General features: G+C 46.1%; 1 protein-coding gene across 1 annotated transcript in view; it reads right to left on the reverse strand.

Annotated features, from left to right (window-relative positions):
- LOC110487033 (guanine nucleotide-binding protein G(o) subunit alpha) overlaps nt 1–13306 on the reverse strand; it is a 33407-nt gene that overhangs the window by 14830 nt on the left and 5271 nt on the right. The window contains exons 5-6 of the mRNA XM_090197367.1: nt 11455–11615; nt 1238–1366 (exon numbers count right to left, since the gene is read on the reverse strand). Of these exons, the coding sequence (XP_090053493.1) occupies nt 1238–1366; nt 11455–11615 (290 nt within the window). The remainder of the gene's footprint in view (nt 1–1237; nt 1367–11454; nt 11616–13306) is intronic.

Raw genomic sequence — 13306 nt, forward strand, 5'->3', positions numbered from 1 at the left:
TGTCCATGGCATCACATTGTGGGAACAAAGTTCTATGGCTGCGGTATGATTCACTAAGTTTCACCCACCCCTCCATGTCACAGCAAGCCGAGCCGAGCCAAGCCAAGCCGAGCCGAGCCCAGCCCAGCCCAGCCGAGCCGAGCCGAGCCGAGCCCAGCCGAGCCGAGCCAAGCCCAGCCGAGCCGAGCCGAGCCGAGCCGAGCCAAGCCGAGCCGAGCCAAAAAAGAACAAAGATTAATTCATGGCTCTGAGGAAGGTGTCTGACAAGCCAAATATCTTCATTTCTGTTTGCCCCTGTAGTACATATTAAAATCACGGTAGACATCCGAGTGATCCTTTTATTTTTCTAGGAATAGTCCCGTCGTGCCCAACGGTCATTTTTGTAGTCACGCTGGGGTGGAGCACGTCTGGGTACGCTTGCAGTTATGAATTCAAGCCTCTGGAAAACAGTACTGCATGTTGGGAAAGTGGTTCCCATCGGTTAGAACTAGAATACATGACATTCTCTTATGGCGTGATAGTGATTCACCGACAATCTTCCTGCACAGTTCTCCTCTCTACGCATCAGGAGACCAAGAAGTCAGAAAAACTGTGACAACTTGTCTGAAGCCATTTTTACAATCACACACAGCTGAAACACCAGACTTACACAGAGGCTTCTTATACACATATGTGAGGCGAAGAGGGGACATCGTCTTGATAGTACAACAGTTTACTAGAATGAGCCAATACAGAATATTATATTGGTTTGAGATGAAGCACTATGGACATTCATAATGCTCATTTGAAAATGGTCATACTCAAGGAACCATAAGATGACGGTCACCAGAGGAAGTTGGCAAGCAGAATTATTTTTGAAATATCACCCCGTCGCCTGTAATCATGTAGTGTTGTCAGTATGACACAGACCTGCTCTAAACACCCATACCACAAACCCATTCACAACACCACCCACAGATATAACACTATGACACTGAACTGAGAATGTATGATCACACAGAATATTTTCTCAAGGTATCAATGGGTGTCATTGTCTTATGACATATGGCGTCATTATAACAGAGTTGTTAGTTATACTCTGAAGTAAGACAAAGGTGTACATTTGTTATAAAGAACATATGCAAAATAACATTTAGAAAGCACGATGAATGTATTGAACAAGATTCATGGGTAGATGAATTATGGACTGGTTTAGACAAGGCAATTCATACATGAGCCAGTGAAAACCATTCCTTACCTGAAAACCATGTGATTGGCTGGAAACTGAGTCTCGATGATTCCGGAGGTTCGCACTCTCACCCGCAGGACGTCCGCCTCAGTGGGAATGTATCTGGGAGAGATGATCCGACTTATGTTCTCAAAGAAACTGGGAAAGGCAGACGGAGGAAACGACAGTCAAAAGAAACAAAAACAGCTTTAAGACTGTAAATGGTTTAACTGAAGAACATAAATCAGACAATGTTGATTTAAAAAAAATACCAACATGGTGAATTATGTTCAAAATTATATTTTATTGATGCATTAATCAGTGCATAACGGAGTAAAAATAAAATTACTACATTGAGATTACACTCCACATGTTTGCAGTCACTTAGAAATGTCCTTGTTTATGATCGAAAAGCTCAACTGGCAGCTTCATTAAATAGTACCCGCAAAACACCGGTCTCAACATCAACAGTGAAGAGGTGACTCCATGATGCTGGCCTTCTAGGCAAAGTTCCTTCTCAAACAAGACACTAATGTACTTGTCCTCTTGCTCATTTGTGCACCGGTGCCTCCCACTCCTCTTTTGCTGTTCTGTGAAGGGAGTAGTACACAGCGTTGTACAATATCTTCAGTTTCTCGCATGGAATAGCCTTCATTTCTCAGAACAAGAATAGACTGACGAGTTCCCAAGTAAGTAAGTCTTTGTTTCTGGCCATTTTGAGCCTGTAATCATACCCACAAATGCTGATGCTCCAGATACTCTAGTGTAAAGGCGGCCAGTTTAATTGCTTCTTTAAAATCAGAACAGTTTTCACCTGTGCTAACATAATTGCAAAAGGGTTTTCTAATGATCAATTAGCCTTTTAAAATTAGAAACTCTGATTAATTAACACAACGTGCCATTGGAACACAGTGATGGTTGCTGATAATGGGCCTCTGTACGCCTATGTAGATATTCCATTAAAAAATCTGCCGCTTCCAGCTACAATAGTCATTTACAACATAAAAAAATGTCTACACTGTATTTCTGATCAATTTGATGTTTTAAAATGGACAAAAAAAAAAAAAAAGTACCTTTCTTTCAAAAACAAGGACATTTCTAAGTGACCCCAAGCCTTTGAACGGTAGTGTATGTAAAAGTGATGAGTTGTATGAGTATATGGTCTCCGAGGCAGTTTAATGAGTAACTTGTACTGAGCGACAGAGAGACAGAGATGGGAGAGATATAACTAAATTAAGCAGTCATTTGAGAGTGTGGGAGATCAGAGGACAGTCCAAGTGGCTAGCTAGGTGGGATCCACCACCAGAGGACAGTCCAAGTGGCTAGCTAGGTGGGATCCACCACCAGAGGACAGTCCACCAAGTGGCTAGCTAGGTGGGATCCACCACCAGAGGACAGTCCACCAAGTGGCTAGCTAGGTGGGATCCACCACCAGAGGACAGTCCAAGTGGCTAGCTAGGTGGGATCCACCACCAGAGGACAGTCCACCAAGTGGCTAGCTAGGTGGGATCCACCACCAGAGGACAGTCCACCAAGTGGCTAGCTAGGTGGGATCCACCACCACTGGACAGTCCACCAAGTGGCTAGCTAGGTGGGATCACCAAGTGGCTAGCTAGGTGGGATCCACCACCAGAGGACCAGCATTCTAATCTAGGTGATCAGACAAACGTCCACACAAAAAATAATTCCGTGAGAGATGCTTTGTGTTGAACGTGTTCATAGAAAACTTACGTCATCCGTAGGATCCACAGGGACTTGAGTCAGAAGATGTCCATAGTGATAAGGGACAGTCAAAAACATCAAAAAACTGTGGATGGTGTTAAAACACACCAAGCCTTAGGGAAATGACCCGTCTTTACAATTTGTAATTATAAAGCATGTTCCGTGTCAACACACCTTCACTCATTGTATGCAAATCAGGTTCATGAGACATATCAACGCTAGCTTCTTACTGGAATACTTTGAAGGTATAACGTCATAGCTGTGTTACCATAGTCTGACTGTTTCAGCAGAGCTCTAAAAGCCAAGTCCATAAGAGAGAACTCATCATTAGAACACGTCAAAACAACAAGTCACTTCTCATGCCACAATAAAACAGGTACAGACAACCATTAGAAGAGAAAGGCCAAATGAGTAGTGTTGATCTAAGGGGGAGGAATAACATGACATATTGGAGCTGACCTTTTGATCACACAGCAATTAGCACTTTTCACAAAGCAACACACAAGCTGGCGCAGTAGAGAATGTCACGAAGCGCTGTAAAGTGATACCTCCAGGGTGAGACGGAGAGGTTCCCGCCAACCACCTTCCTACCCACCCACGCTGCACTACACCGCCACGAGCCAGGCATTCCAGACATTCCGGTCCAGTCTCATTGTGTCATCCACCAAGTATGCACACCCCCTCCCTCCCTCCCTCCATTCCTTCTGCCCTCACACCCACCCCCTCCCTCCCTTCTGCCCTCACACCCACCCGCTCCCTCCCTCCCTTCTGCCCTCACACCCACCCACTCCCTCCCTCCCTTCTGCCCTCACACCCACCCCCTCCATTCCTTCTGCCCTCACACCCACCCCCTCCCTCCCTCCCTCCATTCCTTCTGCCCTCACACCCACCCCCTCCCTCCCTCACACACCCACCCCCTCCCTCCCTCCTTCCCTTCTGCCCTCACACACACACCCACCCCCTCCCTCCCTTCTGCCCTCACACACACCCCCTCCCTCCCTTCTGCCCTCACACCCACCCCCTCCCTCCCTTCTGCCCTCACACACCCACCCCCACCCTCCCTTCTGCCCTCACACACCCACCCCCTCCCTCCCTTCTGCCCTCACACACATCCACCCCCTCCCTCCCTCCCTTCTGCCCTCACACACATCCACCCCCTCCCTCCCTCCCTTCTGCCCTCACACACATCCACCCCCTCCCTCCCTCCCTTCTGCCCTCACACACATCCACCCCCTCCCTCCCTCCCTCCCTTCTGCCCTCACACACGCCCACCCCCTCCCTCCCTCCCTTCTGCCCTCACACACACCCACCCCCTCCCTCCCTTCTGCCCTCACACACACCCACCCCCTCCCTCCCTTCTGCCCTCACACACACCCACCCCCTCCCTCCCTTCTGCCCTCACACCCACCCCCTCCCTCCCTTCTGCCCTCACACACATCCACCCCCTCCCTCCCTCCCTTTTGCCCTCACACACACCCACCCCCTCCCTCCCTTCTGCCCTCACACACATCCACCCCCTCCCTCCCTTTTGCCCTCACACACACCCACCCCCTCCCTCCCTTCTGCCCTCACACACATCCACCCCCTCCCTCCCTTTTGCCCTCACACACACCCACCCCCTCCCTCCCTCCCTGCTCATTTCTGTAACAAAAGTGTGTAGGCATGTAAGCTGTCATGTATAACCTCTTGGACAGTCTTAATACTTCAAATGGCTTCCTCTCCTCATCACCTTCCCTTCATGACTACCAGTGAGTGAAAGGACAGGAAAGGTTTCCATTATATTGCTTTCACCTGAAATGACCTGTGAGATCAGTGATTGGCAGAGGAGAGAAGACCAGAAAAAAAAACTGAGCCTTTGAGTCCATCAGTTCAGTCAATCATAATTTCCTCCCTTCACATCCAGAGGAAGTCAAAGTGTGTCACGACCGTCTGATCTGCCAATTCATGTGGAAGAGATCAATTAGAACAGGTGGTCTAACAGACAGAGGACGGACAGGGGAGAGAGCTGGGACAGAGGTAATCCTTAGTCATACCAAGGGTGTCTGAAATGGAACCCTAAACCCTAGTGACTACAGGGTTCTGATCTAAAAGTGGTGCACTCTAAAGGGAATAGGGTACTGTCATGACGTTGGCCTCTTTGGGTATAGCAACTCCATCCCCCTCTCCCTGCCTCCCCCTTGCCTCCTTCAACTAGGCTGCTGTGGTCAGAGGTCGTAAATTCCTGAGAAGACCTCATGGACAGTTAGAGAGTCGTTTTTCATGGAGAACAAAGGAAATCCTTCCACCTCACAGAACTTGAGGTACGAACAAATTTCATGTACCGGAGAAAGTATAAAAGATCGGTGAAGAATCCAGCTACGAACTGGTCCGTTTGTCACAACTTGGGAAGTTCATGGGAGACGGTGTGGCCACATTACCAAAACGCTGTTTATATAATAGTCTCAGATATGAGGTTTACATCTAATTGTTGTATAAGATGAATGAGTGAGTATGATACTGTTTGTATAATTGTGTAATATGATTGTGGACTGTTTAATGAAGAAAAATACAATTCCCTTTTGATTTGAACTAAATCAGAGGACCGCCCCTGAGCCCAGTTAGGGTCAGACATCCTGGGACAGCCCTTTTCTGCCATTCCGAATAAAACCCAAATTTGATAAATTATCCGCAGTTTCTCTCAATCACAGGAGTACAAAGGTTGTAGACCATTGCTGAATCTTAACCATACCACATGGTTAAACTCTTAGACTATCAATACCGATAGAATGAGAACAAGTCTTTGATAGTAATTACTAGTCTGCAGCTAGGAATTCAGTATCATTGAACGTGAAGAACGACAACCGCCGAAACATCCATCTATAACGAATGTCACTGAACTATCCCTTCTAAACAAGACGGAGAGAGAGAGCGAGCGAGAGACTGACAATTCAACGAAAGACGAACTTGATCGCGCAGTAACTAATTACAGAGACTCTTTGATAAAAACTATCAGTCTTCAGTTAATGATAGTAAAGACACGACAGTACCATTTCAGATGCAGACAGACTCTCTATTGACATGTGAGTCCATCAAGAACTGCAACACCACTGGGTTTTTCACGCACAACAGTTCCCTGTGTTTATCAAGAATGGTCCACCACAGATGGACATCAGCCAACTTGACAACATTGGAGTCAACATGGGCCAGAATTCCTGCAGAACGCTTTTGACACCTTGTAGAGTCCATGCCCTGACAATTTGAGGCTGTTCTGTGGGCAAAAGGGGGTGCAACTCAAAATTAAGAAGGTGTTCCTAATGTTTTGTACACCCTGTGTGTGTGTGTGTGTGTGTGTCTGGTGTCTCAATTGTATAGTGTGAGGGCAGCGTACCACCCTGCATTCCTCTGCTGGCTTGCCTCTGAAGCTAAGCAGGGTTGGTCCCTGGATGGGAGACCAGTAGCCCTTTATCATGACTCAGTTCTATTACATTACACATAAGTCATTAGATGAAGGCATCTTCTGTAGGGGGGAGTTGTGTTAAGATCTGCGACACTCGGTCTGAACATTAACATGTCGCTTGCAGTAAGGCTTTGGAAGCAAAAGGAACTTCTTTCATGTTAGCAATAAATCATTTTTCCAAAATCAAAAGGTTCAATTGATACACACCTTTATATGGTTAGGGTTCCCACACGGCCATATTTTCATGTTACCGCGCTTGTTTACAGAAAAAAACAGAGTGGACTAACTGTGCTATTTAGCTCTCTGCATCTCCGAACACCTGTTTGTAAACAGAAGACCACAAGGATCCTGGGACCTGCAGTCACTTTAACGATACCTACATGTACATACTACCTCAATAAGCCTAACAGGTATATATAGCCTAGTATAGTATATATATATAGTATATAGCCTTGCTACTCTTTTTTCAAATGTATTTTTACTGTTTTATTTCTTTACTTACCTACACACTTTTTTTGCTTTTTGGCACTATTGGTTAGAGTCTGTAAGTAAGCATTTCACTGTAAGGTCTACACCTGTTGTATTCGGCGCACATGACAAATAAACTTTGATTTGATTTGATTAACATGTCACAATTTTTTTATTTTTTTTTAAATGTCCCCTGCAACTGTCCCCCTACAGTAAGTGTTATTATTGTGATGTGAAAGTGGAAGCATTTATGTTTCTAGAACTGTGCCGCAACTGAGAATCAATTCACGTTTAGATGGAATATTTGGCTGTTTTGGCTTCTAGAGCCAATTCACCCTTTAAACAGAACATGTAAGGTCCTTGGACTGAGGAGTAATGTTAGGCTCCTTTAATCCATTATTGGGCTAGGAGAACAGATGTTGCAGGGCCAGTAGGAGGCACTCTTACCTCTGGTCTAAAAAAGATCAATGCCCCAAGGCAGTGACCGAGACATTGCACTGAGTAGGGATCTGTCTTTTGAATGGAATATTAAAACGGGTGTCCTGACTCTGTCTTCACTAAATATTCCCATGGCATTTATTGTTAAGAGTAGGGGGGGGGGGTTAACCGCGGTGTCCTGGCTAAATTTACAATCTGGCCCTCATTCTATCATGGTCACCTAATCATCCCAAGCTTCCAATTGACTAATTCATTTCCCCCCCTTCTCTCCCATGTAACTATTCCCCAGATCATTGCTGTAAATGCGAATGTTCAGTCAACTTACCTGGTAAAATAAGGGCACATTATATTAAATTGTTTTTTTATCAAATAAAACTCACAACATCAGTATGAAACATAACTAAAGAGAGCAGAATGCTACTGCCGTTAACCCAAACCCACATCATCATAATCCACACTTCACTTGAACAACACCCCATTCAGCAAAGGTAATGTCCCTGAAAACAAGGCATAAAGAGGCACTAAATTGAGATTTGATGACACTTGAAACAAAATGACGTAAAAACCCGACGCGCTTCACATGAAGCGCCTAATAGTGTCCTCCCCAAGGACGTGGTGCTATGTCCCATCACATCACTTAGAAACACCGCTGATCAACCCCCACAAGAGAGGATGTGTGTCTATGTCCCATCATTTCACATGCTTAGAAACACCGCTGATCAACCCCCACAAGAGAGGATGTGTGTCTATGTCCCATCACATCACATGCTTAGAAACACCGCTGATCAACCCCCACAAGAGAGGATGTGTGTCTATGTCCCATCACATCACATGCTTAGAAACACCGCTGATCAACCCCCACAAGAGAGGACGTGGTGCTATGTCCCATCATATCACATGCTTAGAAACACCGCTGATCAACCCCCACAAGAGAGGATGTGTGTCTATGTCCCATCACATCACATGCTTAGAAACACCGCTGATCAACCCCCACAAGAGAGGATGTGTGTCTATGTCCCATCATATCACATGCTTAGAAACACCGCTGATCAACCCCCACAAGAGAGGATGTGTGTCTATGTCCCATCATATCACATGCTTAGAAACACCACTGATCAACCCCCACAAGAGAGGATGTGTGTCTATGTCCCATCACATCACTTAGAAACACCGCTGATCAACCCCCACAAGAGAGGATGTGTGTCTATGTCCCATCATATCACTTAGAAACACCGCCGATCAACCCCCACAAGAGAGGATGTGTGTCTATGTCCCATCATATCACATGCTTAGAAACACAGCTGATCAACCCCCACAAGAGAGGATGTGTGTCTATGTCTCATCATATCACATGCTTAGAAACACCGCTGATCAACCCCCACAAGAGAGGATGTGTGTCTATGTCCCATCACATCACATGCTTAGAAACACCGCTGATCAACCCCCACAAGAGAGGATGTGTGTCTATGTCCCATCACATCACATGCTTAGAAACACCGCTGATCAACCCCCACAAGAGAGGACGTGGTGCTATGTCCCATCATATCACATGCTTAGAAACACCGCTGATCAACCCCCACAAGAGAGGATGTGTGTCTATGTCCCATCACATCACATGCTTAGAAACACCGCTGATCAACCCCCACAAGAGAGGACGTGGTGCTATGTCCCATCATATCACATGCTTAGAAACACCGCTGATCAACCCCCACAAGAGAGGATGTGTGTCTATGTCCCATCACATCACATGCTTAGAAACACCGCTGATCAACCCCCACAAGAGAGGATGTGTGTCTATGTCCCATCATATCACATGCTTAGAAACACCGCTGATCAACCCCCACAAGAGAGGATGTGTGTCTATGTCCCATCATATCACATGCTTAGAAACACCACTGATCAACCCCCACAAGAGAGGATGTGTGTCTATGTCCCATCACATCACTTAGAAACACCGCTGATCAACCCCCACAAGAGAGGATGTGTGTCTATGTCCCATCACATCACTTAGAAACACCGCTGATCAACCCCCACAAGAGAGGATGTGTGTCTATGTCCCATCATATCACTTAGAAACACCGCTGATCAACCCCCACAAGAGAGGATGTGTGTCTATGTCCCATCATATCACTTAGAAACACCGCTGATCAACCCCCACAAGAGAGGATGTGTGTCTATGTCTCATCATATCACATGCTTAGAAACACCGCTGATCAACCCCCACAAGAGAGGATGTGTGTCTATGTCCCATCACATCACATGCTTAGAAACACCGCTGATCAACCCCCACAAGAGAGGATGTGTGTCTATGTCCCATCATATCACATGCTTAGAAACACCGCTGATCAACCCCCACAAGAGAGGATGTGTGTCTATGTCCCATCACATCACTTAGAAACACCGCTGATCAACCCCCACAAGAGAGGATGTGTGTCTATGTCCCATCACATCACATGCTTAGAAACACCGCTGATCAACCCCCACAAGAGAGGATGTGTGTCTATGACACCAGAACAACAATAAAAAAACTATTCTGAGCATGACCTCAGTTCAGGGCAGGGGCCTGTTTTAGGAACACGTAAAACGCACACATACCTCCAACTACAGAGAATGACGCCATGGTGTTTAAGTAGCCATCTACATAAGCAGTCTAATATACAGGAGTATATTCAAAAAGAGGACAAATGGAGAATAAACTGGTGCAGATTAAATTGGAGCTGGGTAACGCCGCAATATGTGGATCCACCGCCAACCCCTCTGGCTGGCAAACCCATACATAGCCCCCCGATGCCACCTCGCCCATACATAGCCCCCCGATGCCACCTCGCCCATACATAGCCCCCCGATGCCACCTCGCCCATACATAGCCCCCCGATGCCACCTCGCCCATACATAGCCCCCCGATGCCACCTCGCCCATACATAGCCCCCCGATGCCACCTCACCCATACACAGCCCCCCGATGCCACCTCACCCATACACAGCCCCCCGATGCCACCTCACCCATACACAGCCCCCCGATGCCACCTCGCCCATACATAGCCCCCCGATGCCACCTCGCCCATACATAGCCCCCCGATGCCACCTCGCCCATACATAGCCCCCCGATGCCACCTCGCCCATACATAGCCCCCCGATGCCACCTCACCCATACATAGCCCCCTGATGCCACCTTACCCATACATAGCCCCCTGATGCCACCTCACCCATACATAGCCCGCTAATGCCACCTTACCCATACATAGCCCCCCAATGCCACCTTACCCATACATAGCCCTCTAATGCCACCTTACCCATACATAGCCCTCTAATGCCACCTTACCCATACATAGCCCTCTGATGCCACCTTACCGACAGCTGCCCCCCAGGTGGTGGGTAAAGTAAAGCTGAATAGCTGTGAAGCAGAACACTTGGCCGCTGCTTAGTTCATAATGCAGACAGTCAGGAGTCTTTTAACCAATTATCCCAATCACAACACGCCACTGTAAATAGTAGTATGTACATAATCCCCGGTTGTCATCCCCTCACTTGCTCATTAGACACACAAGCATTTCAAACGTAATTCTCATGTCTTTTTTTCCCCCATGTCCTTTTTTAACCAACCACCTTTACAAAGACATGACAGGCATGACATTATAATGAAGGACCAATTAAAAATGTCAATTCAGCAAAATGTCAGGAGACTCATTTCCTGTGACGGATGTATTTTTCGCTACAATCCCATTATGTGTATATCGACGAGGAAGTAAGCAAAGGCTTCCCTTGTAAGACCTGGGAGGATCCACACGGTCCAGTCAGTCTGAATGAGGTGGGACGGCGCAGATAGAACATGCGTCACGACACCAGTAGCACGATTCTTGATTTTCCATGGCAAAGAAAAGCAGCCACGAGACAGACTATTAAACTGTTTGAGCCTTTAAGAACCTGCTTTATGTCATATGCTTTCTGCTATACCTTCAATTATAGGATGCGAGTGACGACAGTGAAAAAGACAACACTGCCCCTACCTCGCTCTCCAACAGAGGTTGATTAAAATATAAATTGATACCAAAACGCAGCATTATCAACTTCCACTGTTTCATCATGAAATTCAGTGCGCTCCGTACGTTGTTTCCTTGCCATGCTCATACTTCAGAGAACTGTGATACTGAGTACAGTGACAACACTACATGTAAGGTACTCACTAGAGCGCTGAGTCGTTGAGTTGGAACTCATAGCCCCTGGCAGCTGCAGCTTTCACACCCTGGTCGGCCCAGAGAGCACAGAAAGACAGGGCCACAAACGGCAGCAGCTCCCCGTCCTCCCCGAAACACTGGCCACAGGACAGCACAGAGCGGGCATGGGCCTGCATGGGGACAACAGGAAGAGGGCTTCATGATCACCGATACTCCAGGGCAGTGGTTCCCAAACTTTATATAGTCCCGTACCCCTTCAAAACATTCATCTCCAGCTGCATACCCCGTCTAGCACCAGGGACAGCGCACCCTCAAATGTTTTTTTGCCATCATTGTAAGCCTGCCCCCCACAAACACAAAATGATACATTAAAACATAAGAATGAGTGGGAGTTGTCACAACCCGGCTCGTGGAAAGTGACAAACAGCTCTTATAGGACCAGGGCACAAATAATAATCAATAAATTTAACCATCTTACATTTAAAACCTTATTTGTTCATCAAAAATGTTGAATAACTCACAGGTTAATGAGAAGGGTGTGCTTGAAAGGATGCACATAACTCTGCACTGTTGGGTTATATTGGAGAGTCTCAGTCATAAATCATTTTCCACACACAGTCTGTGCCTGTATTTAGTTTTCATGCTAGTGAGGGCCGAGAATTCACTCTCATATATGGTTGCATGGTTGCAAAGGGCATCAGTGTCTTAACAGTGAGATTTGCCAAGGCAGGATACTCTGAGCTCAGCCCTATCCAAAAATCTGGCAGTGGCATGTGTTGTCCATCAATTTTCACAGAACTGCTTGTTGTAATTTCAATGAGGCTCTCTTGTTCAGTTTATCAGTAAGTGGACTGGAGGCTATATAACATTTGATAATGTCCGTAAGCTTGAGTTCATTTGCACACAAAAAATCATACAATAATGGAAAAGACCTGTGTGTTGTCCTTGTTAATGCAAACTGAGAAGAGCTCCAACTTCTTAATCATAGCCTCAATTTTGTCCCGCACCTTGAATATAGTTGCGGAGTGTCCCTTTAATCCTAGATTCAGATCATTCAGGCGAGAAAAAACATCACCCAGATAGGCCAGTCGTATAAGAAACTCATCATGCAAGCGGTCAGACAAGTGAAAATTATGGTCAGTAAAGAAAACTTTAAGCTCGTCTCTCAATTTAAAAAACAAGAGTGTCAATACTTTGCCTCTTGATAATCAGCGCACTTCTGTATGTTGTAAAAGCATTACATGGCCGTCGCCCATAGTGCAGAAAATACGGGAGTTCAGGGGCCTTGCTTTAACAAAATTAACCATTTTCACCTTTCAAGCTGTCAGGCATTCCCTTGGCAGCAAGAGCCTCTCGGTTGATGCTGCGGTGTACCCAAGTGGCGTCGGGAGCAACTGCTTGCACGAGCGTTACCACTCCACTATTTCTCCCTGTCATGGCTTTTGTGCCATCAGTACAGATGCCAACATGAGCAGCAGCTATGTTTGGCTACATACGACCGTTAATGGAATTCCCGCGAGAGTGTAACGGTTAATGTGATTGGATGTTAATTATTTGACTAGGCTACCTGTATTTGACATTGTGTTGTTATTTCGCTGAACACTAGATGGTTTAATTTTATTTTTGGCAGTGAAACGAGGCTAATCAGGCGAGAGAAGAAAAAAAAACTCACCCAAATGTATAGACCCCGTTGGAAAATATAAATGGACTGTTTGAAAAGGTGAAAAAAAAGTTTTAAAAAATAAATAAATGTAAATCATATTTTTATTTGGCATACCCCCGACGGCATTGCTCCAGTTTGGGAATATGATAAACATTTGCTGTCTCGGGTCTTGTTCATTAGGGAATGAAAGACATATGC

Source organism: Oncorhynchus mykiss, chromosome 13 (genome assembly GCF_057628025.1).
Source record: "Oncorhynchus mykiss isolate SJ-2025 chromosome 13, ASM5762802v1, whole genome shotgun sequence".
Classification (NCBI taxonomy): domain Eukaryota; kingdom Metazoa; phylum Chordata; class Actinopteri; order Salmoniformes; family Salmonidae; genus Oncorhynchus; species Oncorhynchus mykiss.